General features: G+C 39.0%; 1 protein-coding gene and 1 pseudogene across 8 annotated transcripts in view; both read left to right on the top strand.

The window, feature by feature from the left end:
- The window catches only part of Tmed8 (transmembrane p24 trafficking protein family member 8), a 55,275-nt gene extending 28,388 nt beyond the window's left edge, over positions 1-26,887 (top strand). For 3 of the 7 annotated variants that reach the window (XM_087195131.1, XM_004837127.3, XM_087195130.1), the window contains exons 2-6: positions 9,209-9,290; positions 15,002-15,131; positions 17,059-17,200; positions 17,411-17,713; positions 18,980-26,887. In XM_087195131.1, coding sequence (XP_087051257.1) covers positions 9,209-9,290; positions 15,002-15,131; positions 17,059-17,200; positions 17,411-17,713; positions 18,980-19,197 — 875 coding nt within the window. In that variant the 3' untranslated portion in view covers positions 19,198-26,887. Of the gene's footprint in view, positions 1-9,208; positions 9,291-14,968; positions 15,132-17,058; positions 17,201-17,410; positions 17,714-18,979 lie in introns of all 7 variants that reach the window. The other 4 variants (XM_021245803.2, XM_087195132.1, XM_004837128.3 and 1 more) reach the window with 2 other exon arrangements.
- Positions 9,300-14,962, top strand: LOC147822773 (NOP protein chaperone 1 pseudogene; annotated as a pseudogene). The gene has a single exon (XR_015444946.1). The product of XR_015444946.1 is annotated as an NOP protein chaperone 1 pseudogene (transcript).
- Positions 26,888-27,729: the final 842 nt, after the last annotated feature.

The following is a 27,729-nucleotide window of genomic DNA, read 5'->3' as shown; positions in this document are numbered from 1 at the left end:
GAAATAAACACCTACTGCCCCCAGAGAACAGACATGCAGGACGGAATCACGCCAGGGACTATTGGTACTTTTTATGTATATATTATGATCACATTTATCATTGGGAATTTGTACCTGTACATGATGTGTCTTGCTTCTTCTTTTTTCCCCATCCCCATTCCCTCCTTTCCACCCCTCCACTCCTCCCTATTTACAAAAAACTTTGTTTCCATTTTTTTCTTTCTTTTCTCATATTTTTTTCTTTCCCTTCTCCCCACCGCCCCCTTCCCCTTTGGACCTTTTCTTATTTCACATTATCTATTCAGTTTTCTCACACCACAGGAACTATTCAGTATTTACACATGTGTGTCCCATTTATGTCACTTAAGAGTGTGGGCTCAATGTGCATCCATTTAGCTATAAATGTTTCTACTTTATCATTCTTAATATCTCATTTTTAATGAAAAGCTGGAAATGATTAGGCAAGTGAGGGAGGTATGTTAAAGGCTAACATAGGCCTCTTATGCCAGTTAGCCAAAATATAAAGAAAAAGTTCTTGAAAGAAATTAAAAGTGCTACTTGAGTGAACACAGAAGTGATAATAAAGCAAAACAGCATGATTGCTGATATGGTGGCAGTTTTAGTGGCCTGAGTAGATCAAACCAGGAAGAGCATTTTGTTAAGCCAAAGCCTAACCCAGAGCAACGATTCAAGTCTGCATAACTGATCACTTCTGTGACGTCTGAGAGAGATGAGAAAGCTGCAGAAGAAAAATTTTGAAGCTAGCAGAAGTTGGTTCGTGAGTTTAAGAAGCTATCACCATAATTTAAAAGTGCAAGGTAAACCCCACATGCTGATGTAGAAGCCTCAGGAAATTATCGAGGTAAGATAACTGACAAAGGTGACTGTTAAAAAATAGTAATTTTCAGGGCTGGGGATTTAGCTTAGTGGCACCACACCTGCATCGCAAGTACAAAGTTATTACAACAAGATTCCATTAAGATTTCCTTGGAAAAGACTCCATTAGTACCTGGCTTCCTAGGACGGCTGACTCTCTTGTTAGTGGCTTGTGCAGCCTGCTGGCTTACATGGAAGCTAATGTTCATTTACCATTCTGGAAATCCTAGAGCTATTAAAAGTTAAAGTCAGTCTACTCTGCCTGTGCTCTATAAATGGAACTTGAAAGCCTGAATGATATTACATGAACTTAGTTGATAAAGAAGCAGCAGGGTTTGAGAGGATTGATTCCAGTTTGAAAGAGGTTCTACTGTAGGGCCAGGGATTTAGCTCAGTGGTTTCACTGCCTGCTGCACAAGCGCAAGGACCCAAGTTCGATCCCTGGTACCAAAAAAAAAAGGTTCTACTGTAGATAAAATGCCATCAGACAGCATCAAATGCTACAGAGAAGTCTTTGTGAAATCAAAAATAAATTGATGTGGTAAACTCATTGTTGTCTGATTTTAAAAAATTGCTACAGCCACCCCAATCTTCAGCAACCACCATCCTAAGCGGTCATCAGCCATCAACAATGAGAAGAGACTCTACCTGCCAAAGATTACCAGTCCCTGAAGGCTCATTATGACCACTAGCTTTTTTTTTTTTTTTTAGAGATAATGCCACTGCACGCTTGATAAACTACTATAATGTAAACGTAACTTCCATATGCACTGGAAAACCAATTTATGTGACTCCAGGGTATACCTGTACAATAACTCCTAGGAAAATATTTTCTGGATTGCAATACAGTGACAGACTTCTCAAACAGGACGTACAAAGCCATACTAAACTGCCATGATTTTTTTTGTCATTGCTTTTGCTCACTTAGTCTCCTCTGCCTGCAGTGTCCTTTCCACTTGACTTGCCCAAGTCCTACTTTTTTTTTTTTTTTTTTTGTACCGGGGATTGAACTTGGGATCTTGCACTTGCCAAGCAGGCACTGGAACCACTGAGCCAAATCCCCGGCAGTCCTACTTATTCTTTAGGAGAGCATAAATGAGCTGGACATGGTGGCACACACCTGTAACCCCGGGGACTTGAGAGGCTGAGGGAGAAGGATCACAAGTCTGTGGGCAGCCTGGGCAATCACTAGAGCCCTGTCTCAAAAATAAAAAGGGCTGGGGTTGAATCCCCAGTACTGGGGTAGGGGAAGACAGCATAGTTGTCATCTATTTCAGGAAACCTCCTTTGACACATCTCTTCCTAAATTAAAGTATCTGTGTTTTTGTGATACCCAGTGCATAATTCTAAATGATACTATACACATACTTGTATTATAATTATCTGTTTATGAGTTCATCTTCCTCACTAGACTGAGATCTTTGAGGGTAAAAATTATGCCTAGGTTAACTCTATATTCCTAGCATGGAAAACAGTGCCTGACACATAGTAGAGGGCCAAAAGGTTCTGTTGAATTGAGACAGGGTCAATTTTTAATGTGGTTTCCCTTGTTATATGGTTCCCATATATATACTACATTTTGATTTTGGCAAAATGTTGGGCAGACTGATGCTGAAGAACAGGGTCAGTGGTCTGCTTTAAATGGGTGAATATCATTGTTGAGTGAAAAAGGTAGGTTAAATTGTATGTGTAGTATAAATTAATTTTTTAACCAAAAAAGGTAACTTTTATTTTTGAGACAGAGTCTTGCTATGTTTCAGGCTTGAACTCACTTTGTAGTCCAGACTGGCCTCAAACTCACAGCAATCCTCCTGCCTCTGAGTGCTGGGATTATGGGAGTGTGCCATCAAGCCCTGTGGCAACCAATTTTATACACATAAAAGTTTCTTTTGACTATATGAACTATCAGGATTGCAAATTAAAATAGTAATGTTTCATCATGTTCTATTTATTAGATTGGCAAAACTTATAAGGAATTTTTTATTATACCTAGAAGAATGTGGGAAATAGCACACTCTTTTACTGCTAGAGAGCAAAATTTGGAGAGAAACTGAGTAATGTGTATAAAACTTTTAGTGTGTAAACTCTTTGACAAGGAGTTTCAATTCTGGGCCGTAGTCCCAAGGAAAGAAAGTAAAAAGAGTTTATTTTGTATTTTAAATTCTCTAGTGCATTAAAAATAAGTGCAAATTAAAATTAAGCTATCAAGCTGGTTGCTATGCATTTGTAGTTTCAGCTACTTGGGAGGCTAAAGCAGGAGGATTGATTGAGCCCAGGAGTTTGGCTGGGCAACTTGGCAAAACCCTGTCTCAAAAAACAAAACAAAAGAAAAACAAATAAAATTATAGTATCATTTCTCATGCCAAGTTCTGTCAGTTTTTTAAAAGTTTGACATAATGTAATGTGGAAGCTTTGGAAAAACAGACACTCATATATAGGGGCTGCGAATATAAAATGATAGATGATTCCTGTCAAGAAGAAATTTGGTCCAGAAATTCTACTCCCAGTAATCAGCCTATCCTAAAGACTCCCTGGCAAATACATGAAATATACACAAGGCATGGTAGTGTGATTTGTAATATTAATAGAATGGTGATAATGCTAATGTCTATCAGTAGTGACATGATTATTAATATACAATCAAGTATTATAATTTTAAAAGTAATAAAGAATAATATTAGATAATGTGTTGGCTTTCTTTCACTGTGAAAAAATACCTGAGAAAAACAAAGAAGGAAGGTTTATTTTTTTGTTTTTATTTTTATTTTTTTTTTGGTACTAGGGATTGAACTCGGGTCCTTGTGCTTGCACAGCAGGTGGCGAGGAAGGTTTATTTTTGACTCACAGTTTCAGAGATTTCAGTACATGGTTGGTTAGCTCCATTACTTTTAGGCCTATAGTGAGGCAGGAACATGGCACAAGGGTATGGTAGAGGAAAGCTGCTCACCTCATGGCAGCCAGGAAGCAGAAAAAGAGCGAGAGAGGAAGGGCCAGGGATACCTTTCAAAGGTGGGCGTTCCAGTAACCTTCCTCCAACTGGACCCCACATTATTTCCATCTCCTCCCATTTATGGCATCAAATTATGATCTTATAAATGGATTAATCCACTGATGAAATTAGAGCCCTCATGATCTGGTTGTCTACTGAAATCCCTACCTCTGGACACATGAGGTTTCTGGGGAACATTTAGATTTAATCCATAACAGACTTACTTGTTTTGAGATTTTTCTTTTTTAATGTCATTTACTGCTATAAATCCCCTCTCAAAACTGCTTTGCTGCATCCTGTAGATTTTGGTATATTGTGTTTCCATTGGTGTTTGTCTCAAAGTGTTTTTTTCCCCGGTGCTGGGGAAGGAATCCAGGTCCTCGTGTAAGCCAACAAGTGCTTTACCTCTGAGCTACATTCCCAGCCTATCTCAGGATAATTTTAAATTTCCCTTGTAATTTTTTGTCTGACCCATTGGTTATTCATGTTGTTTAGTTTCTACGTATTTGTGAAATTTCCAAAGGTCCTTCTGTTATTAATTTCTATTTTCATACTTTTGTAGACAGAAACAAGACATCATAAAATTTCTATCTTAAATTTGTGAAGTTTTTTTTTTTTCCTGGCCCAACATGTTGTCTATCCTGGAGAGTGTACCTTGTATGTTAGAGAAGAATTTATCTTCTTTTGGGTGGAAAGTTCTGTGTATGTCTGTTAAGTCCTGTGGTGGATTAACTAATGGCCAACTTGCAACACCCAGCTGAACTGAATCAGCATGGTTTAAGTGTGGAAGAACCACCTGGGGATGGTTGCCAACAGCATAAAAGAACTGGAGGGGAAGATCGGGGGCTGTTGATTTTCTTGGAGAAGCTTCCTGTGGTTGATTTTCCTGATGCAAACTTGACTGTTCTCCTTGGAGGAGGAGCTCAGGGCCTTGTTGATGCTGGGAATGGCTGCTGTTCTTGTCAGGGGAGCTCTAATCTTCACTGTGAGCATCACTTGCTGGCTCCAATTTAGATGATCCCTCAGCCTGGTGGCACAGATCCTTCACCCCACTAGTACAGGTTTTCTGGCTTCCACTACTGGCCTTTGGGCCTTCCAGGTGCAGATCCTCAATATGGACAGCCTGGAGACCTTGTGGTAGATGGGCTCTAGGCCACTGGCTGGACTCGTGAAGGACATTGCCTTAGACTCTAGGCGTTCAGCTGGACTTGTAAGGGACATTGCTGTGGGATCCAGGCCCTTGGGTGGATTCTTCGGGTTTCTAGTGTGCAGCTAATCTCTTGGACTCCTCTGCACTTTTTTGGTGAATATTAAAAATAATCCTACAGATTATGTGTCCTGTATTAAATCTGTTCCCTGACTACAACAGGTCCATTTGGTCTGAGTTGTAGTTCGAATCTAATATTTCCTCATTAATTTTGTCTGGTTAGTCTTTTTTTTTGGTACCAGGGATTGAACTCAGGACCTTGTGCTTGTGAGGAAGGCAGAGGAACCACTGAGCTAAATCCCAGGCCCTGGTCAGTCTATCTATTGAAAGTGGATACTACTGTTACTGTATTGCTACATATTTGTGTTCATGGCTGTTATTATTTGCTTTATACATCTAGATACTCTGATGTTGGATGCACCTATATTTATAATTGCTATGTCCTTTTGATTGACTCCTTTATCATTAAATAATCCCCTTCTTTGTGACAGTTTTTGACTTGAAATCTATTTTATGTAAATATAGCCACCTGTGTTCTCTTTTGCTTACCATTTGCATGGAATATCTTTTTCTATCCTTTCATTTTGAGCCTGTGTGTGGCCTCACATTTAAAATGAGTCTTCTGTAAACAGTACTCATGAAATATATATTTGTGTATGTGTCTTAATCATTTTGTGCTTCTATAACACTGCATGAGCTGGACGTGGTGGTGCACACCTCTAATCCCAGCACTCAGGAGGCTGAGGCAAGAGGATCACTGAGAGTTCAAGGCTAGCCTGGATTACACAGTCTAAGGTCACATCTGGACAGGGCCTTCTTGCTGTGTCATCTCATGGCAGAAGATTGAAGGGCAAGAGAGCACAATGAGAAAGAGATGAGGGGAAAGGGACTGAACTCATCCTTTTATCAGAACCCCACTTCTGTGATAATGAACCTATTCCACAGTAACTAACCCATTACTGTGATGATGAGGGCAGAGCCTCTGTGAAAATGCTGAGTCTCATAAAAAAAGAATTAGGGTTTCTTGGAGAAATGGCTGATTACAGGTCCAGGGCAGGGCATTTATAAGATGGAACTTTTACTGTAAGCAAGACTGCTATGGTTTTGTTAAAGGAACACAGGAGCCAACTCTAAGGAGCTTCTACAGACCCAAACTAGGAAAACCTGAGGCACATAAAATATGGTAAAATCCATATGTTTCTAACAGTATTGCAAAAAACAAATCAGCATTCACCTACCATTCTAGTAGTATTCTGATAATTTGAATAGAATCCTTTATCCTGCCTTTTAAGTATATGTCATAGTAGCCAAATAGTTGATGAGGGGATGCTTTTTTTAGTAGAAAAATTCCAACCAGTAAATGTAGGAAGTGTGATCAAAAAATGCAATGAATGTTTAAATTTTTGAAAATGTATTCCAGTGAAAAGACATGTTGCCATAAATCCCCCTTAAAATACTTCCGCTCAATTGGAAACACCTATTCCATTGTTATTGCCACTTTCTGAAGTAGTGCTGAAAGTCCTCTTCATGTCTAGTCATCCTGTGGTGGCTGCCTTGATGCCCTGAACTGATTTAAAACATTTACTTTTCACGGTCATTTTTCACTTAAGGGACAAGTCACAAGTTGCCTGGTGCCAGATCCAGTGAATTAGGTAGATGAGGATGTGTGGTAATATTTTAACAACCTACCTTTCCATTGCATGGCACTTGGCAGCAGCATTCAGCATTCATTGTATTTTTGATCACATGTTGTAAAGACACAAAGAGGACTTTTAGAACTACTTTGGCAAGTGGCAAGAATGATGGGATAAGTGTGTTCTAAGTGAAGGGGAATATTTTGAGAGGGACTAATAGCAATATGTTTTTTAAAAACACCATTTTTCGATCAGCCTTTGTATAAAAGTGCTAGATTTGGAAAAATCATTTTCTGATTTCTAGTGAAAGTAGATAGTGATCAGTCTTAGAAAATGATCAGAAATGCCTGCCAAAGCCTTTGAGTGGAAGATGCAGCCATTTAAGATGATAATACAGTTCTGTTTATATTCTGGAAAGTGTTCATTGAAATGTTCCACTAATATTTGGTGTATTTCTGTTTAGGAATACACACATATAAATGCACACATATATTTATATGCATAAATGTATTTCAGAAAGGGTATATACTTCAAACAAGTATCTATTGTTTGATGACTTAATAGCGTCTGTTTTACTGAAGTTATAGTTGTTTGTGTTTTTGTGGTCATTTTTCTTGTCTGTATTTTTGATTTTTCTACAGTGAGTAGAATTATTTCTACATTATTTCTAGAATTATTTCTAGAGTTATTTCTCATTATTTTCTACAGTGAGTAATGAATTATTTGTGATTTTAAAACATTTTAATTGAAATAAAGTCTGTGAGTTTAGATGTAAAATGTTTTTTTACTGCAAGATGTTTTCATATCTAGTTTGTTCTATAATGAAAATGCATTGGGAATGTAATTTTTAAAAATTGAAATAAATAATAATGGTATATAAAGTCCTGAATTTCAGTTAAAACGTCAATTATTTTACAAATGTCTGTCTCAAAACCAGAGCATAGTAGAGGGTGGGCTTGGAAAAAATAATTCATTTTTAGAAGCCCTGAAGATCTCTATTGACTTATTTAGGTCAACAGGATAAGTTTTCAGATTAAAAAAATCTAGTGGCTGGCTAGGGTGTTATGCCAAGAACTGTGTGATTAGTAAGAGATTATTGTTGCTGTGCTTAGTATGGAGTAGAACTCTTCTGAAAAAGCTGTTTTTGCTTCTTACTTTGAGTGGAATAAACTAAGTGGAACAATTAAAGGAGGCCAGCATGGTCAAAGGCCATCTGATGTGGAGATGGCTCAGGGAGAAGGAGATTGCAGGAAGCATAGCTCCACACTATAAATATGTTAAAGGGTTTTGTGGGGAGGAGTGGTCAGAGACAGAATTTATTAGGAAGCAGATTCCACTTAGGTCAACACAGGAGAGATCTCTGTATTTAGATTATCCCTGAGTAAAATGGGCCTCTTTACAGAGCAGCAGAGACTGAGGAGCAGCTCATGAGCATCTTAGACTCAGTTCTTTTTTGGGAGAAAAATGTGGTGGTGTGAGTGCTAAGGTCTTTCTACCTATAAGACGGAATCAAAAGAAAGAAAAATACATCTTATTCACATATGAGAAATGGAGACTAGAGTAAGGTTAGATCACAAATCCTGTCATTTTTATTTTTATATTGCTGCCAAACCCTGGCACTCTCAGTGTTTGGGTTTTACTTTAAGTGGTAGCTTGTATTGGGAAGTGGACTTGAGGCTTCATTTTCCTCTATCTTAAGGGACAGAACTAAGGTCTATCTAAATGCACTAAATCACATGCTATCTCATGTTCAAGAAGAGACTGTAAAGTAAACCATGAAACTGATGATTAAGAACATAGCCACCAAAGGCCAGGGATTTAGCTCAGTGGTTTCGCCGCCTGCTGCGCAAGTGCAGGGACCCGAGTTCAATCCCCGATACCAAAAAAAAGAACATAGCCACCTGAATCCTATCTCTGTGCTTTTGTTTTCTTACGTGCAAAATGGCAATGTGACACTAACCTGTAGGCTTGTGGAGAGCTGAGGAACACAGCCTTCATTATGCATTTCACCTATATACTCCTCGAGGGCCCTCATTATTCAGTAAATCATTGGAGAATGAATGAATGAATGAATGAATGGAACCTATAAAAGTCCTTTAACATGAATAAAGTGATTGGAGCTTACCAAATGAAAGTAGAGGTGACTCTACTTTGATAGTAAATTTAGTTCATTTCATCTTACATCCCAGTCGGCCTTCTATGTTCTGCCTAATTTACCTATATACTTTCTGAGAGATATAGTTCTTATATGATTAATTTTGTGGGGACTTGTTTTACAAAATACTTACCTTTTTATGAATGAGTTATGACTATCTAAGACTACTTAGATGTGAACAGTTGAATAATTTTTGTGCTAGCCCTCTGAGAATATAAAGTTTATGCCCAAATTTTTTTGGAAGGAGGAAGTTGATTGAATCTGCTAGTTTTGTTTTAAAGATACAAGATAATTATGGCTGTGGGCCCTACTCATATATTAAATTCTTTCTTTCCATGATTTTCTAGAGAATGAAGATGTAGAAAACACCAAGACCACCTCTTCATTGGCTTCTGTCTCTGATCCAGCACCCCATTCCTCACCTCACAGGTAGGAACAAGCAACTGATTTGGGTAAAGTGCTTGTAGAAGTTTTTTTATGACAATAAATGCATCAGAGAAAGAAGTATCTGTAATGATAATAAAAGTTACTTTCATCGTTCCTGTTTGCTAAATATTTTACTAGATATTAAAATGTATGATCTCATTAACTTCTATAATAACCCCAGTGAAATAAGTATACCTGGTTTTTATTAAGATGAAGAAGTGAACAGTGAGTTCAGTTTGCCCAAGTTCCTGTAGCTATACTTTATCCTCATAACTAGCAGTACAGGGTTTTGAATTCTGTGCTTAGAGCGCCTGGGTTACTGTATGTGAAAATCCTCCTCAAAGCTTTGGTTATGTGAAACAATTCACATTCTCATTGAATCCCCCAAGGAGAACTCCTTTCTGTCTTCCCACTACTGTTCCTTTCCCGCACTTGTCGATGAGAAGGCTTTTTGGAGGATAAGTTTTGGCGTGGAACTGTTTTACACTTGTAAATGTAAATACATTTCTGAGAGAGAAATGGAGAACATTCTTAGACAAAACGATATTTAATTTTAAAGACATGTTTCTAATATCTTTTATGTGAAGAAAAAAATCCAAAGAGCAGGGCGCTGGAAGCTTAGTGCTTGTGTTTTGCATCTATTGGAAATGGAAACAATACAACATTCTGACTTTTCTAGGGTGGCTGGCCAGCTGGCCAGGCTCTCCTCACCCTGTGGGCTGGTCTCTTGGTCCAGGTCAGCACAAAGAAGGCATATTTAACGTAGAGGTTTTTCCTCTCCATGCCTTATCACCAACATCAAGTGGTTTGTAATTTCCATTTCCCAAAATTCCCTTCGCTAATTCTCCAGAGCATAAAATACAAACGTGAATATTAAATTTATGTGGCTATTGCAATCCAGTTTAAAATATTTTTATAAGTAGAGCCATATTTGTTCAAAATAGTATACACATACAAAGAAGAGACTCAGTTTCAAGTTTATTTACTTTTTCTGGTGCTGGGCTTTGAACCCAGGACCTAAGCAAGCACTCTGCCACTGAACTATACCCCTAGCCCAATTTTAGATGCCATAGACAATAAGGTCAGGCTAATGATTCAGAATAACTGTTGTAGGCTCTGTTTCCCAATATCATACATGGTAGTCTGATCCAGAATTCCTGTTTTGGTCCCAAATAAAAATTAACATGTTCATTTACTCATTCAACAAGTATTTTTGCGTATCTACTGTTTATTTGTTCAGTAGATATTTGTTGAGTCCCTACCATGTACCTGATACTGTCTGGGTACTGAAGATATCACAAATGAACATTTGGAGCTTACATTCTAGTGGGGAAGGCAAGCAGAAAACAAGTACAGCATGACTCATGGAATCTGAGTAGCCATCACGTGTAAGCTGTGTTGTTCTCTTCTTAACTCTCAAGATGGCCTAATTGGGGACCCCACATGCACAGGGATACTAGAAGGCAGCACCTTCAATATCTTTCAATGGAAAGATAGAAAAATCTCTCCACATAGAAAAGGATAGCAAAGAAACATGAATGTCTCAAACTTGGCACTGTGTAAGGGGAGGAAATAATACCTCCCCTGAGAATGTGAACCACAAGTCTGTAGTCATTAGGGCCTAAACAAAACCCTTGAACAGAGAACTTAACTTCAGGTAATCAAAGGTTGGTAGTATTCATGAGCAGTGGCAGAAGCACATGCAAATCTCCTGTGGGAGGACTCTGTGTCAGTCCAGGCCCAAGGCAATTTTAAGACATCAATTTTTAAGATAGCCTGTATTTCAGTTGTGTTAAAATCTAAAAGCAATGTGTACCTTGTACTTAACAAAATATGGTATATATTATGGGAAGCAGTAATAAATACAATTTTTAAAAAGCAGAGTAAGGGCATAAAGAGTGATGGGATCTGGGCGTAGTGGGACATACCTGTAGTCCCAGCACTTGGGAGGCTGAGGTAAGAGGATCACGAATTCTAGACTATATAGTGAGACTCTGTCTCAAAATAACCAACTAGCAAACAAAGTGATGCAGTAGGGAGGAGAGTGAGTTTATGGATGGACATCTTGGAAACCTCTCAGAAAGTGATAATTGAGCAGAGAGCAGAGGGAAGAAACATCAAATGCAAAGACTCTGAAGTGGAAGATTGCTTGATGGGTTTGAGGACTATAGAGGATTCAGGAGACCCTTGTCATTGAGGTGACCTGGGCAAAGCAGGCATTTTAGGAGATGAAGTCATAGCTCAAGAAGCCTGAGAGCTCCGTGCTCAGTCTTGGTTCTAGATGCTGTGCATACAGAGGGGGTAACACCAAGTCCCTGGCATCAAGACTGGCTCGTAGTGAAGGAGACAGATAATAAACAGTGTCACAATACAGAAATGGACTGGGATTTCTGAGTTTAACACCATTAAAATAGGTAGGCTCACAACTTACGGCTTACACTGTATTACCCAAGCAAGCCTTACTTTCATAGTCACCACCTCTTATTGATTGAGCTAAGGTAGATTGGAATGACTTGGATATTCCAAAAGATGGCTCTGTTTACCTGAAGAATAAATTATTTATACACTAGGAATGATTTTCCTTATTTATATTAATAAAGAAAAAAGACAGAGCCGGGGATTTAGCTCAGTGGTTTTGCCACCTGCTGCACAAGCGTGAGGACCTGAGTTCGATCCTCTGTACCAAAAAAAAAAAAAAAGAAAAAAGACAGAGAATTGGGGGAGGGAGGCCCTAAAGTAAATGTAAGTGTAAAGTAAGTATAAAATTATTAAAGACTTGTATTAGAAATTAAAACTGAAAAATTAGGATATAATCATTTATAGCAATAATAACTGCCTACATATTAATATAAACAGCACATGGGGCTGGGGATTTAGCTCATTGGTTTCACTGCCTGCCTTGCAAGTGCAAGGACCCAAGTTCGATCCCCGGTACCAAAAAATATATATATATATAAACAGTACATGTTTAATGAAAAACAATAATTTCCATAGCAAAGTTATATAGTAAAGAGAAAAACATAAATCTCTAATGTTCGGCTTACTTAATTGAGTTCTCATCTCTGCTTCTGGATTTATTTTGTGATATCGCCTATCATATAATCTCTGGAAAAAGTAATATTATGAAAAAGTTTTTGCTTTGCAGACTTCCCTTAAGGGTCTTGAGGTCCAGGGTAACCCAGACCATATTTTAGTAACTGCTAATTTAAAACTTCCGTGTCACCTCTTATTGGCAACAGATTTTCAAAAGGCCTGGGGGATTGTGTTATAGTCCTGGCACTTAACTCATGTTCTGGTTTCTCTAAAGCCAGGGAAAAAGGAAGAGAGCATAAATCATTCTCTTACCTCTTCAAAATCAGCTGTTCACAAAGTTGTGTTTTAAGTCATGGGATAATTGTTTAATGTGCTTGAAAAGAAAGAAAGTCATCGTCCCCAGCAGTGAACTGGCGTAGGTAGGGTATGAAGGGAAACTGCTCAAAGATTGCCCCTGGGAGAACTGTGGAGAGGGATTGCCTTGTTGTCAGCTGGCACTTCCTTGGTATTGGTGGTCAACTTCTGCCTTAGGTAGGCCTCTGCTTTGTTTCTATCCAGTGGTTTTGTGTGCAGGACCAAATTGGGAACCTAATTCTTCTTTCATTACAGTTCTGTGTGGAAAAATGGGCATGAGTCTGAGAGTGAGGAATAAAGTCAGACTTATAGAGGCAGAGAGAAGAATGGTGGTTACGAAGGGTTGGGGGGACTGGTCGAATTCAGAGGTCCTGGTCAAAGGCTATAAAGCTTCAGTGAGACAGGAGAAATAAATTCTGAAGATCTTTGCATAGCATGCTGACTCTAGTTAATAATAATATATTTCATACTTAAACATTGCCAAGAGGGCTGGCTGTGGAGACAATGGAGGTCCTCAGTGAGTACTGTACCAGCCCAAGTTCTTCGTCACCCGTACTGGAGTGTTTGGGGGTGTCACTGTCCAAAGAGTGCTGACTGTGGGCGAGGAGTCATATGGGACAAGTTGCTCATCACCTCTGAGCTTAATTCCAGAAAAATCTCTACTTGTCAAACAGTTTAGATAGAGAGAAGTCCATTACTGGTCCAAGTTCAGAACTTTCTCCCACAGATGGCCCAGGCAAATGAGAAGCTCAGAAAAGAAATGAAAGCTGCTCCCCTTGGTCATTTCAGTATTGAAAATATTGATGGGACCCTTGGCAAAGTTATACAAATGGATATGGCTTCATTTGAGATGAACCAGGCAGATTCAGAAGAAGATAGTTCAGATGAGAGTTCCCAAGACAGTTCAAAGGAGAGCTCAGGGTCCAAGGACGAGGATAACAATGTCACCTGTGAAGTCACGGTGGATGACATTAAGTTTCCTAATTCAGAAGGTGGAAAAGGCAAGATTTATGTTTTAGACAGTCCAGCAACTAAAAACAAGGAACAGTGAAATAAATGATCTAAAAAGAAACAGGTGATACATACCTGTTAATGCTGTGAAAAAGAATGCAGTTCTATTCTTTGCATTTTTGGTACTTATGTTGCTCTTATGTGTTAAAGAAAAACTTTAGACAGGTTTAACAGTTTGAGCAAAGAATAGTTCATGACTTGGGCAGAACTCAAAATGGAAAGGGGTTCAGAGAGCTCCGCTGTGTACAGAGGGCAGCATCCTTTTGTAGCTGAACAAGAAATAAATTACAGTAATAACATCAGTTATTTAGTTATTAGTTGTTTCTATGATTAGTTACAGTGAGGCCTTTGCCTTCGTTGGACATGGTCTGATCCACTGGGGGCTTCGGATTGGCTGAAGCTCAACTGTTTGTGTTTGGCTGAAACCCAGCTATTTATTACAAAAATATATTCCTATTTCAGCTGTTAAAGATTTTTTCTTTGTGAGTCAAGTTATGCACTGTGATTATACTTCCTTCTCTCAGTTTTGCACAGAAGGGTGACTCTAGTTAACAAATAGTTATTTCAAAGTAACCAAAAGATTTTTTTGTTGTTGTTGTTTGTTTATTTGTTTTGGTACCGGGGATCGAACTTGGGTCCTTGCACTTGTGCAGCAGGCGGCGAAACCACTGAGCTAAATCCCCAGCCTACCAAAAGATTTTGGAATGTTTCTGTACAAAGAAATTACAAGTATTTGAAGTGATGGATATGTCATTTACCCTGGTTTGATCATTAAATATTGTTTACAGGTATCAAACAACACAATGTACCCCATAAATTTGTAAGATTTGAGTTAAAGTAAATAAATAAATTTTAAAAATACAAAAATTGCTTAGAGTAGATATTATATGTTTTTACAACACAAAAAGTAAGTATATGAGATGACAGATATATTAATTTGCCTCATTTGATCATTTCACAATGTTTACATATCAAGACATCATATTGAGAACCAAAATATGTATAATTTTTATTAAAATTAAATAAAAGGATAACAACAAAGAAAAGCACACATAGAGTCCATCTTAGATGACTGAACTGTGTATGTGTTTACCATGGTTCACCATGTTTACCAAAGCCTGAGCCGTGGCTTTGTCACTGTGTATCCTTACACTGTCACTCTTTTACCCTGGGCCAGTTCTGTCCTTGGCAGTTGGCATCTGAGGTGACAGCAAACCTAGGTGCAGAGGAAGGCAGAGAATAGGGTTTGGGGTATCCTTTGAATGTTGTTTTATTTCAAATAGCCCTTAAATTGACATGCTCTCATCCTCTGAGAGGCCACAGATGGTATCTCCAGGGAGTAAGGATGCCACGGAAGATCTACGCAAAGCAGCCAGTGCCTTGGAAAATCAGGCTTTGGTGGAACAGGATTTACTGCCTGCAAACCAGGGCCAGATCTTCAACAAGGTAGGGAGCATATTCTGTGTCTCTCATGTAAGGGGAGGGATTTATGGTACCAGAATTTAGATACATAATGGATCGGTTAGAATTAAAACACTGCTGATTCCTGAACTCTGGTTCCCAGCGTTCTCTCATTGCTCCTTTGGGCCATCTCGATTTTAATTATTGGAGAATTATCTGTATCTCCCACAGGGCCCACAATTGAATTAGCAGCAGGCACTTGTTCAAACAGTGAAATGTTAGGAATATTCACTAAAATCCTCATAGTGTGATGAGACTTAAGTCATTAACTGTTTTAATCTCACTTTCCTGTGGAAGATCTATTTAGTACTTATGGTAGAAGATTGTACAGAAGTGGTATTAATAAGTAGTGATCCTCTAGCCTCAAAGGTATGGAAGGTAAGGATTATTTGTATTATATTAGCATAGGTATTAGAATAAAATTGATATTTGTATCAATAAAAAAGACCAAACATTATAACATTTGTATAATGCTTATCTACAACACTTCATTTATTCCTCAGAATAACCTTGTGAGATGGATATCATCGTGTCCCCATTTAACAAATGAGGAAACTAAGACTAAGGGCTGTTATTAACTTTATTACAGCTATGCAGCTAAATAAGTTGCAAACTAAATCCATTGTTTAGCCTTTTGGAAAAGTAAGAACTCCTTAAAGCATACTAGCCAAAACGTGATTCACTTCACTTAGCAGTGGAGGTGAGAGCTGGAGGGCTTGCTCTCTTGAAACAAGAACTGGAAGAGCACTCCTGGGAAGATTACAAACTTGGTTTATTTATTTCTCACAAATTCAATTCCAGCCTCTTAACTGGATTGCTGATTCACTGACATGCTCTCCCCTGTGGGCAGTGGGTATAGTTTTTTTGTTGCATTTCTACCAACTGGGGAAGGGGCAGGACATAGAGGTATAATAGTGTGAAACAAGGGCATAATCTGAGTGATATGCAGGGAAACCCACTGTAAAGATTGTAGGCTTTGACATGGTAAGAGAGGGCTGTGAGTATCAAGTTCCATTTGTATTCTTCCATGCAAGTCAGATATCTGGCAACAAATATATTGTTCAAATGCAAATCCTAGAGCAGATCTAAGATGAAATTGTAATTATTTATAGAACATTGTTAGTGACATAGAGGGTAAGACAACATGTCCTCTGAGGTGTGGATGAAAGGAAGGCAGAGGAAGAGGGGGAAATGGAAGGAAAAAGAGATCAGACATAGTGGCACATGCTTGTAATCCCAGCACTCTGGGACAGGAGAAGGACCACAAGCTTGAGGCCAGCCTGGGCAACTTAGTGAGACACTACTGCAAAAAGAAAAATAAAAGTTCAATGAGGAGACCCTGGGTTAAATCCCTAGTACCATGGGGAGAAAGAAAGGGAGAAAGAAAGGGAGAGAGATAGACACAGATAGACAGTGCTTTGGTGAACTGACTGACAGTGATGTAGAAGTAACCTTTGAGTGAGAAGTAGCACTTGATGTAGAAGTAACCCCTATAGCAGGAGAATGTGTGGCAGAATGAGAGTTGAGCTAAACCCTAGATGTGAGAGCTGCCATGAAAGAAACCACAGGGTGGTCCTGAGCAAGCTGACATGAGAACAAGGCATGGCCCAGAAATACTTTTGATGCAGAAATCAGTAACAAGCTAAGAGGATGTTTGTGGAGAAGGATTTTATAGAGTTTGGAGCAGGAGTTGCAAAAGGTAGGAAAGAATAAGAAAGAATCTTTAAGCTATGGAACATTTTGGTGACATTAAATATATAGAAGTTATTAGCAGTTTATACCCAGAAAAAAGAGAAAGAATATTGAATAGCACATTAAGCTTTAAATTGAGGGAGTGGGTGGCCAGGTGGGTCAGGCTTTGTTTGGAAAGAGGCTCATTGGAATCTGCCACTCTAATATGTCTTTAAACCAGAGTTCTATTATGCAGATGGCCAAGTACCAAGTTCCAAAAAGATCTGGGGACATCATTATGATCCAGTCTGAGCATACAGGAACCATAGATGTTCTTTCATCTGATTTGGAATCTGCAGATCTTCTGGGGGACCACAGGAAAGGTGAGACCTTTGGACGTATAGAAAGTGGTTTTTTGTTTGTTTTTAGTAGTTATGTAAAGAATACAGGCAGCTAGAAGGAGAGAAAATGACTTGTGAAAGGAAGTGAGAGAAACCAACAGAATGTCTTAGACTACATTAATCTCCCTAAGTAAAATGTCAGGTGTGGTAGCATTTCCTCACGGTTTTCCAGTAATGTGTCTGTCCTTTCAGTCTCCCCACCTCTGATGGCTCCTCCATGCATCTGGACCTTTGCCAAGGTGAAGGAATTCAAAAGCAAGCTGGGCAAAGAGAAGAACAGCCGTCTGGTAGTGAAGAGGGGTGAGGTGGTGACCATCCGGGTACCTACCCATCCAGAGGGGAAGCGTGTCTGCTGGGAGTTTGCGACTGATGACTATGACATTGGATTTGGAGTTTATTTTGACTGGACCTCTGTTACCAGCACCGATATAACTGTGCAGGTCAGTGACTCCAGTGAAGATGAGGAGGAAGAAGATGACGAGGAGGGGATTGAAGGTAAATAAAATTGTAACAATTTGCAGTTTTCTTCTTTGGCTCGGCCTAATTTCTAGTGACCACTTCCTGGGTGGTAGTAGTCCTCTTCCTTAGAATGCACTCAAGGAGAATCCAGGAATACTACAGGTGCAGGACCCAACATAGCAAGCTAAAGTTGAGGGGTGCAGGCCAAAGTCAGACCCTCAGAGAACATTCTAATGGGGTTGGTATTGATGCCTTAGTCGAAAGTTGCCTTTCCTTTTACTCAGTACCTAGTCATTACCCGAATCTCTCTGTGAGGCTGGGGATTGGGTGGGGGCAGAGAAGGGGTGAGTCAGGATTTTCTAGATTGTATATTAAACAGATCATATTACATTTCTCTCTTGATTTGAGGATATTTATCCTCAGCTTGAAACCAAACGGAGTGATTATAATTTCCTCCTCCTTCTCTCTCCTTCTAAGCTGTCATAGCTGACTACTGGTTTACTTTCTGCTTCACAGCCAGAGCAGTTTTAAAAGTTTTAAAAGTAGTCTCTGTGACATTCCAGTTTTTATTTGTAATATCTACTCAGAATGATCCTGAGACATTTTGAAAGGATAATCTAGGAGCAGATTCTAAGCTTTAGTCTTATTCCTTGATTCTTATATAACCTTAAAATCAGTCCTTTAACTTGTTCCTTCAAGACTGCAAGCCTGCAAGTCTTGCAAGTCTGCAAGGAAATCTGCAAGTATTCATAGAAGAGGAAGACCTTATATCTTAGTTGCTGCTTTTTAGGTGGAACTTTTAGGGTCACTCTATGGAGTGTATTCATCTGCATTTCCTGCTTCTTTTTTGCGAGGCAGACGGCGGAACCACTGAGCCAAATTCCCAGCTGCATTTCCTACTTCTGTTAGATAGTCCTTTCACCTACTAAATGAAACAATATTCATATCTTCACTTCTAAATGTCCTTTGCCCCATCAGAAGCATCCAGGTACCCAGACTTTATCAAGCTGTTATTATTTCTTAGTGGAGGCATCACTGGCATTTGGAATGGGCACCACTTTGTTGCAGAGATACTATCCTGATTTTAGCACTCCTAGACCCTGAGGTACTAAATGTCAGTATCACTCAGTGGTCACTGTAATGACCAAAAGGATTCACAGATATTTTGAAATACCCATATCAGGGCAAATAGCATCCCCAGGCAGAAGTCACAGGGTCCCCCTGGCCTACCCTCTTACCTTCAGATAGGATTATTCAGTCTCTGAACTCACATCGAAATACTCTGCTGTTTTGCTCTTGCAGAACCTGTTCCTGTGGGAGATGTGGAGAGAGGTTCCAGGAGCTCCCTGCGGGGTCGCTACGGGGAGGTCATGCCTGTGTACCGACGAGACAGCCACCGAGATGTGCAGGCTGGCAGCCATGACTACCCTGGTGAGGGCATCTACCTGCTCAAGTTTGACAACTCCTACTCCCTGCTACGCAACAAGACTCTCTACTTTCACATCTACTACACTAGCTGAAGGACTCTGGGATGGGGGCAGGCCATATTTTCTGGCTGAAGCAGCCTACGAGCTGGTGCCTCTTGTTTTGGATAGGCAAGACAAGAGCTGAAAGTTTGTGTGAGGCTCCTGGGCCTCATGCCCTGCCTGGCATGCCTGACTGTTGACCTCACATAGCCTTTTCCCCTTCTTGGCTTCTGCAGTTGGTGGTATAGTGCCCCTGTTCTGTGGTCCCTGACTCACGCTCTTGTTGCTTCAAATTCCAGCGAAATCCCTCTCTGAAGGAACCTACCAGGCAAAAGCCTAAAAGGAAGTAGAATGTTATCTTTTAAAAATGGATTTGTGTTGGTACAAGGCTTATCATTCAGATTGCTGCTTGCTCCCGTAATGCCAATGCATTTGGTGGCACCCACCCTCTTTACTTTTTGAGGTGCCAGAAGAGGGGAAAGCACATTGTCTGCGATGGAGAAAGCTCTGTCCAGCTTCTCACCACTGCCATATTCCTGCCTGCTGGGTATTCTTGGTCTCTAGCACAGAATGGGAGACCTCACTGCCTTGGAGGAATATTATTATTATTGGTAGTTAGACTCTTCTTTTCTTTTTCCTGAGTCTGTGTTTTTGCCACACAGCAAGAACTTTTCATGGAATCTAAAGTGATGATCAGTGTAACCTAAGATCTTCTGGGAAGAAAATTGGCCTCTGTCATTTCTTGTTTCAAGAACTAGTTTCCTTTACCAAGGGTACCAGAAGTTAAATGCAGAAAGGGTGGAAATTAGGTACTGAATTGATCTCAGAACCTACACCTTTGAAAGTCAAGTGTTACTCAATTTTTGAAATATATATAATTAAAGAAGGAATGATATTATTTGAAAGAAAGAGTTCAAAAAAACACTCCCAATTCCCCACTTTTTTTTACCCCTCCTGTCTTTATGGTGGGAGTGTTATGTAGAAATTTTTCTTTGGAACCAAATGCAGTGCAACCCAATCAGGTGTCCAAAGTTTCTGGACTTAGGTTTTTTGCATTGTGGGCTTAAAGTTTTTGGTGTTCGGAGTCCCTTAGGAAAGGTGATAATGAAACATCACTGTTGCTGCTGATTGTATGTGTTCTTTACCTGACCAAAGCTTGCATTTCCCTGGTGGCAGCCTTTCTTACTCTGTTCACTCTGATGCTCAGGAGCACCAGGGAGTGCAGCTGGTGCTGCACCCAGTGCTGAGCACCAGGTGCCAGGGCCTCAGATGGAGAAGGAACACCAGATGAGGTGAGGCTCTCGGCAGTCGATTGTACCTCCTTATTTTTCATTCCTATATTAAGTCTGTTATTCCCTTCCAATTTTGAATAACTAGATTTATTTATTACTTTACTTATTTATTTTAGCATATTTCATTTTGCCTTTCAAACCATTTCCATCCGTTTCTCAGAAGGCTTCCCATCTGCTCAGAGCCACAGAGGCCACTGCTTTTACAGAGTTAAAATGATAATTGTAGAAGAATGTGGGAAGCGATTAAGTTCATTCCTGCAGGTCAGTCCTGTGATACTCTGGGAGGAGTCTGCTCCTTCAGACATGGATGACACTAGCCTACCCTATATTTAGGTACAGCCCCGCGCTCCCTGTGAGGAATTCCAAGTTGTGATGGAATCCACCCATTTGCTGGGATTTGAGTGCAAAGGAACTAACTGGCCAATCAGTGACTAGCTAATCACTGTGATTCCAGGATTTCATAGTCCTTTGCCTCCTCTGACTCCTGTTTCATGCAGTTTCCTTTGGCTCATGCCTTCATTATATGGATGCCTTGCACTCTCCCTATAGAAGCAGTCACTGTAAGAGCAGGACTCCCCTCAATAGTTCTGTGGTAGCATATTGTCAGGAGCAAAAGGCAATACATCCTGACCCTCTGTCCCCTGGAAGCAAAGCCCCAAGAAGAATAGCATGTTGTGGATGGCCTTAGCATTCCTATTCTCTCAGCAGCATCATACTTCCATTATTTAATCATCATAGATGTATTTTGGGGTTTTTTTTTCTTGTCTTTCTTTTTTTTTGCAGTACTGGGGATCAAACTCAGGACCTTGTGCCTGCAAGGCAGGTGCAGTACCACTGAGTTAAATCCCTGGCCCTGTAGATGTATTTTATAGATTACACTGGGCAAAATTTATATACATTGTGATAAATTATTTCAGTGACTGTTTGGGCAGTGAAAAGCAAACTTGCTATGCATCATCCCATCAGATAGCTGGGTGATCACTCTTTCATCACCGAAGTTGAATCATGCCTTAGCTAATTGAATATAATCTTTGTTAAACAATTTTCTACTATGCTGTTTTCCAGTCAGCAAAAGCCTTGCTTATTTTTCCTGTTTATTATCAACTTCTGAGTTTCTTTCAAAATGGAGCTATCAGGTCATACATAGTAAGCTCCCAAGGATAATACGTATTAATTTTTACTTTTGCCATGGAATTGTCTTTGCTTATTTTCTTTTGAATCCTAGTTTTGTTGCATCAGGGAAGCCGAAGACTTGATCTCATCACTTTCATGTGCCTCTTACTGTCTGGTCCCTTTTGAAGTTCTGGGCATTATATTCCTTACTGTTTTTTTTCTCAGTGGGGATTCTTTGTTCCATTAACACAAAATAGCTAGAAGAAGATATTTGCACTGTTGAATGGATTCACTCTTCTCATACTAAAATTCTAAAATAATTGAACTTTAGGAACAAAATATTTACTGAAGCACAGGTAATTACTGAGAACTTATGGCCCAGCAAATTCTAGAGGTGGTCGCTTCCTCAGTCCCTTCCTGTTCAAGTTTATAGAACCAAACAATGAAAAATCATTTGCCTTCATGCTACTCTGTTCCCTAGAGCACAATTAAATATTAAGAAACAGTTAAATTGCTTCATAGTATGGGAGAGATTGAATTCTCTACACAGAGTGGCTGGGTTCTTAAATTTCTTTAGTTTGTTTAGTTTTGCTACTTTGTTGAGAGATGAAACTTTTAGAAAAAGAAAACTTTTGGCCTTGCAAGTACAAGGTTCTGAGATCAATCCCCGGTATCAGAAAAAAAAAAAAAAAGAAAACTTTTTTTTTTTGAGACAGGGTCTTGCTATTAGTTCAGGCAGGCCTTGAAATCACTATGTAGCCCAGGTTGGCCTGGAACTTTCAGCAATCCTCCTGGGATTACAGGCCTCAGCCTCCCAAGTGCTGGGATTACTGGCATGTGCCACCATGCCCAGCTAGGAAGACATATTTAAAGTGTTATTTTTTCCAGCATTTTATTGTGAAAATTCTCAACAAATAAAAAAAGTATAAACACACACACATATGGCACATAAAATTTAAAATTATCAACTGCTAATTTTTTTTTTTTTTGATACTGGGGATCAAACTCAGGACCTTGTGCTTTTGAGGCAGGCACCGGAACCACTGAGCTAAATCTCTGGCCCCATCAATTGCTAATTTTTTTTTTTTTGTTTTGGTTTAGGGTTTTTTTGAGACAGGATCTCACTATGTAGTTCAGGCTGGCCTTGAACTCACTGTGTAGCTCAGGCTGGCCTCAAACTCATGGTGATCCACTTGCCTCAGCCTCCCGAGTGCTGGGATTATATGTATGTGCCACCGTATTTGGCTTTTAACTGCTAATTTTTAAATAAGGATAATTTCAACCCATTTCTCTTGGCAAGTGTCAGTCAGAGAATGTTTCCTATGCATATCAAGTCTCCTGTGTCAGAGAGTCTTGGTTTTTAGCAGGCCTGTTTTATCAACGTAGTTTACTTGGGATGTCACTAGTCTTGGTCTCCCTCTTTCAAAACTTGTGCTGAATTTCTCCTTTTCCTCAGGCTATGATTTCCACCATTTTCCTTTCTAATTGGCATGTCAGTGTGAAGGTACTTGAGAAGCTGCTCTGGAGACTTTTATTCTAATCTGTGTTGCTTTATGATACATCCTCAGGACTCTGAAATTCAAACTCAATCCTTAGATAACAGTAGCTTTATTACAAGTAGATAGCAACTTGAAATTAGAATATTTTTTCTTAATGAATTGATTCATGCACTTTAAAAAATATTTTTATCTGTTATTTAGGAAAGCAAAATGGACTTTTAAAAGTGTTTATTGTCCCATTATAATGTGGATATGGAAGAACTACATCTGTAAGCTCAGTAAGTCTTATGTTAGTCAATGGAATTAGATATTGTGAAATTTATAATATGTAAATTTAGAACATAAAATTTTTGTTGAGCCCCTATTTAGTCCCGCTTAAGAGGATTAAGGAAAATCCAAACCCTGAAGTCTGTATTTTGTATATATTTTTAAAGACCATTTCTCTGCAGAAACTTGCCTTTTAACCTCAAAGTCTGTGGTTTTAAGATTTGGCGTTGAGTAACTCCAGTATACACATAAAAGTTTTTTGTTTCAGTGGAGAATGAGAGAGGGGCAGAGGTTGAAACAATTTTGTGCCACCTGAGAACTGCCTTTTAAATTGATAGCAAGGACTAAGAAAACAAAAGGGGAAAGCAAAGGTCTCAAACATATTTAAGAATTTTGCTTTTATCCTAATTTAATTTAATATGTTACTTTGCATTTTGTTCATTAGAATTGTTCTAATGAAGTCTTACTGGTTCTCCTTGGGTATGTTAAGAATTCCCAAGTTCCTTTATGGTCTTTCTAACAGTATCAACTAAAAAAATTCTTTCCTTTTTGCAATACTGGAGATTGAATCTAGCCCTTTTAATTGATTTTTTGCTTTGAGACAGGGCCTAAGTTGCCCAGACTGGGCGTCAATTTGCGATCCTCCTGCCTCAGCCTCTCAGAGTGCTGGGATTACAGGCATGCCCCACCACACTCAGATTCAACTAGAAATCTTTTTGAGTAGGACTCCTCTGCTAAATGTAATGCTAACCTGAGGATTAATTGCATCTCTTTGTTCTTTGGGATTTAAGAGTAATGCCATGGAAAAGATAGATAGAAAAAGGCTGAGAGGAGTTAATTCCATCTGTGGTACTGTAGTCACAATTGGTTTTGGATAAGGATGAAATAAGTTCATTTGATCATCATTACCTAAGAGCCTAAACTGTATGAATGGGTTTGGATCATTTCATTGTAGGCCCAATGAAAGCCCGCCACATTGGCAACTGTAACCTATGTGAGATGGTTGCACACAAAGCCGTAAGTTGAACACACCACACACAGTTTTTTCTCCATCATAGGACCTCTGTTTAGTTTCCCTTGGGGGCTAAAAGATGCACATCAACCTGTTTAACTAGTTTCTAAGTGTAGAATACCTAGATACCAGAATCTGCTGGAAGAGGGAAGAGTAGCCATCCCTGCATTCTTGGTGGTTCTGTCTGAAGGAAGGTAATTCCATTTCGTTGCTGTGTGACGGGTAGGTAGCTTGTTAAAGGATGTATGTTCTTTACGGAGTGTAAGTCCTTCTATCCATTGTGTGTTTGTGCTCAGGGAGTCATCACATGTGCTTCTTTGGAGAGTAGGAAATGAGTATCAAAAGCCAGTCATAAGTATCTGCTTTCCAGTGACCCAAGTACTCTTGTTTCCTGGTGGCCTCTTTTTGGGAATAGAAGGAGACATTCAGGCAAGAACTGCTTTGGCTGTGTGTGCATATGGTGATGGTCAGTGGCAGCCCTTTGCTCCATGGAACTCCTCTAGCACTATGTAAATCCCTAAATACTATCTCAGTTATTGTAGGTGAGAAGTTAGGCTGGAGTATCTGACCCAAAGGTTAGAAAACTTTACTAAGCACTGCATGGCCAGATTTCGGAATCGCTGCACTCTGGAGTGTGCAGTGTTCCCACTTGACCAGGAACACAGAGGCTCTCCTGTTTGAAAACTCCTTGTATTGACACTAAGAAAACACAGTTAATAGCCTAGAGCTCGATATAGTATGGACAGCACGGCTCCTTTAAAAATTTTCATTCTTCACAAACTAAGTCCAAAGGCAAGACAAGAGGCTTTAAAGTTGTTTGTAATCCTGGTCACTGATTTGAACTCCTGATCTGATTTCTGTTATATGTACCGTACTTTCTTATAGGCCCCAGGCACGTAGATCGCATTTCATGTCATTACTCTTCTTTATTCTAAGACAGTGATCCTGAACCTTTTAGAGCTTACAGTGATACAAACAGCCCACTGTGGCACACGTACTGTAAGTTTGCCACCACTGCTCTAAGATATATTGAAAACATGTCCTAGAAATTTAGAGATATGGGCTATTTTATGAAATTTCACAGTTTTCTTATCATTGAAACAGATTGTTTTGTTTTATTTAAGTGTAAAAAATAAAATATATGAAATTACTTTCAGGGACTGTATTTTCTAAAGTTTTGATATAGGATTATAAACAGTTCTGAAGTTTTGGGTTGAAATACATTGTATATAGCAGCGATGGTGAACCTTTTAGAACTTTCAATGATCCAAACAGCCTGCTACAGCATGCGTGCCATAGATTTGCCACCACTGGTATAATACTGTATACCAGTGGTATATAGTGGTACTGAAGAGCCCTGTCAATTTAAGGGTCTCTCTTCTTGAACTTTCTTCATCACTCAGGGTTGCAATGCCTAGTCTGCAATATCCTTTGTTACAGATTGTTATTGTTGATTTTAGGTTTGGACCATGAATCATCTGGAAGATACCTTAATTCCTTCTCTTATGTCCTAAACAGTACATTTTACTTTAGAAGTCCATGTTAAAAATACCACTTGTCTCTTCCTGAGATTTTTTTTTTTTTTGGTACCAGGGATCGAACTCCGGTCCTTGCGCTTGCAAAGCAGGCAGCAGAACCACTGAGCTAAATCCCCGGCCTCTTCCTGAGATTTTGTCCCATGAGTTAATTAGCTTTCATTGAACCAAGCTGAGTTATTTCCATTTACCCATGTTGGAAAACAAGTAAAGTCTATAGAAAGCAAGTAGTCCTGTGATCCATGACTCTGGTACAACCATTTTCCCTTAATAATAATGGGAAGTGTTTTGAAATTCCCAGAAGAAATGCTGGGATGCTTTACATTTAAAAAAATCATTTATAAATGCTTAGTAATCAAAATAGTGCATCCTAAGAAAGACTTTGGGTAAGGATAATGGGAATACAGGACGGTGCTTGAAGATTTCCTAAACTACTTTATGCCACTTAGCTTATATTTCTGAAGGATCTGCTTTGTTGCTATGTACTCATCTATCAGTTAATTGAAAGTAATGTTTTCTAAAAAAAAATAATAATAATAATTTTTCTTAGTCAATATTTAAGCAGTTACCAACCGTGAAGACAGTCTTTCCCTTCTGTTCTACATCATACACTGATGCTGACATTAAAAAAGGGATGTTGAAGGAGAACTGTCTCAGCCTTGTCTTTTTTCTTTAAAATACAAAAATATCCTAATTAATCATTTATTGTAGTCAACTTGTTTTATATGTCACCCTCTCGAGAAATGCTGTCAATATCAACAATTTCTATGTTAAGAACCCCAAACTGTTAACTTAATCCTTATGTCCTGCTGAGTGGCTTTTCATTTAAAATACCAGATTTTATCACCCTGTGGCACTCAGTGTGTTGCTGTGATACACTGATGATCCCAGCTATGTTCTTTAAATAGCTTGGTTCTTGTGTTTTTATATTATGTAACAATTTTGTGATGCTTTTGTGCATTCTTTGTCTTCTCTTCAGAGTTTTGAAATCTGTCATAAATAAACTTTTTCACTGTGCACCTGAAACATTTTGAGTTATACTTTAATGAACTTGATTTATATTTTAAATTGTCTTTCATCTCTTTTTTATTTCAAGAGAAAAGGTATTCTGTGAATTTATGTGAAACTTTGTTTTTATTTTTATTTTTTATTTTTTTGTGGTTTAGGGGATTGAACCCAGGACTTCACACTGAGGTATATACCCCCAGGGTCTTGATTAAATTGCCCATGCTGGGCTTGAATTTGCAAGCCTCCTGCCTCAGGCTTCCAAAGTACTGGGATCGTAGACATGCACCACCACATCCAGCCCATGTGAGTTCTTTTATAAATCCACTAAGATTATGAAAATTCAGAAAAACATGAGGATAAGATAAATGGTAGATCTTTAATCTGCATTTAAATTCATGGTAGAGTAATAAGAACTGAGAGCTGGGTTTGGAAAAATTGGGATTACAGTGATGATTAATAAATGGAACATTAAAAAAGGATAGAACATTGAATTTTTTGTAAATATTTGGTCTCTAGTGATGCTCATTTTCTCATGAACGTAGTCCTCAAATTTGGAACCATTACTTTGGACACCAGGGTAATCACTAACACAGTCTAAATGATTTTTAATTCAGCCTGTTTTCATTTACAAAACTGTCACCATAATGTATCGTTGACTTATTTTAAAACACTACCACTTCATACCCTTCTTCTTCACATTACAGAATGAGGACTCAAATCTGGCAGGGGTGCCATTAAATATTTTCTCCGATGTTGTCTGTGGCTCTAAGATGGCCTGGTCGATCATTGTCTGTTTTCCTTTACAACATATTTTAGAGGCTGATATAAAGAAGGGATCTGAAATAATTGTGCATTTAATG

The sequence above is a fragment of the Heterocephalus glaber genome, unplaced genomic scaffold (assembly GCF_053883595.1).
Source record: "Heterocephalus glaber isolate CG9 unplaced genomic scaffold, H.glaber_assembly_v1.0 deba00001608, whole genome shotgun sequence".
Lineage (NCBI taxonomy): Eukaryota > Metazoa > Chordata > Mammalia > Rodentia > Bathyergidae > Heterocephalus > Heterocephalus glaber.
The sequence above is the reverse complement of the archived record's forward strand: the minus strand, read 5'-3'. Positions and strand labels throughout refer to the sequence as shown.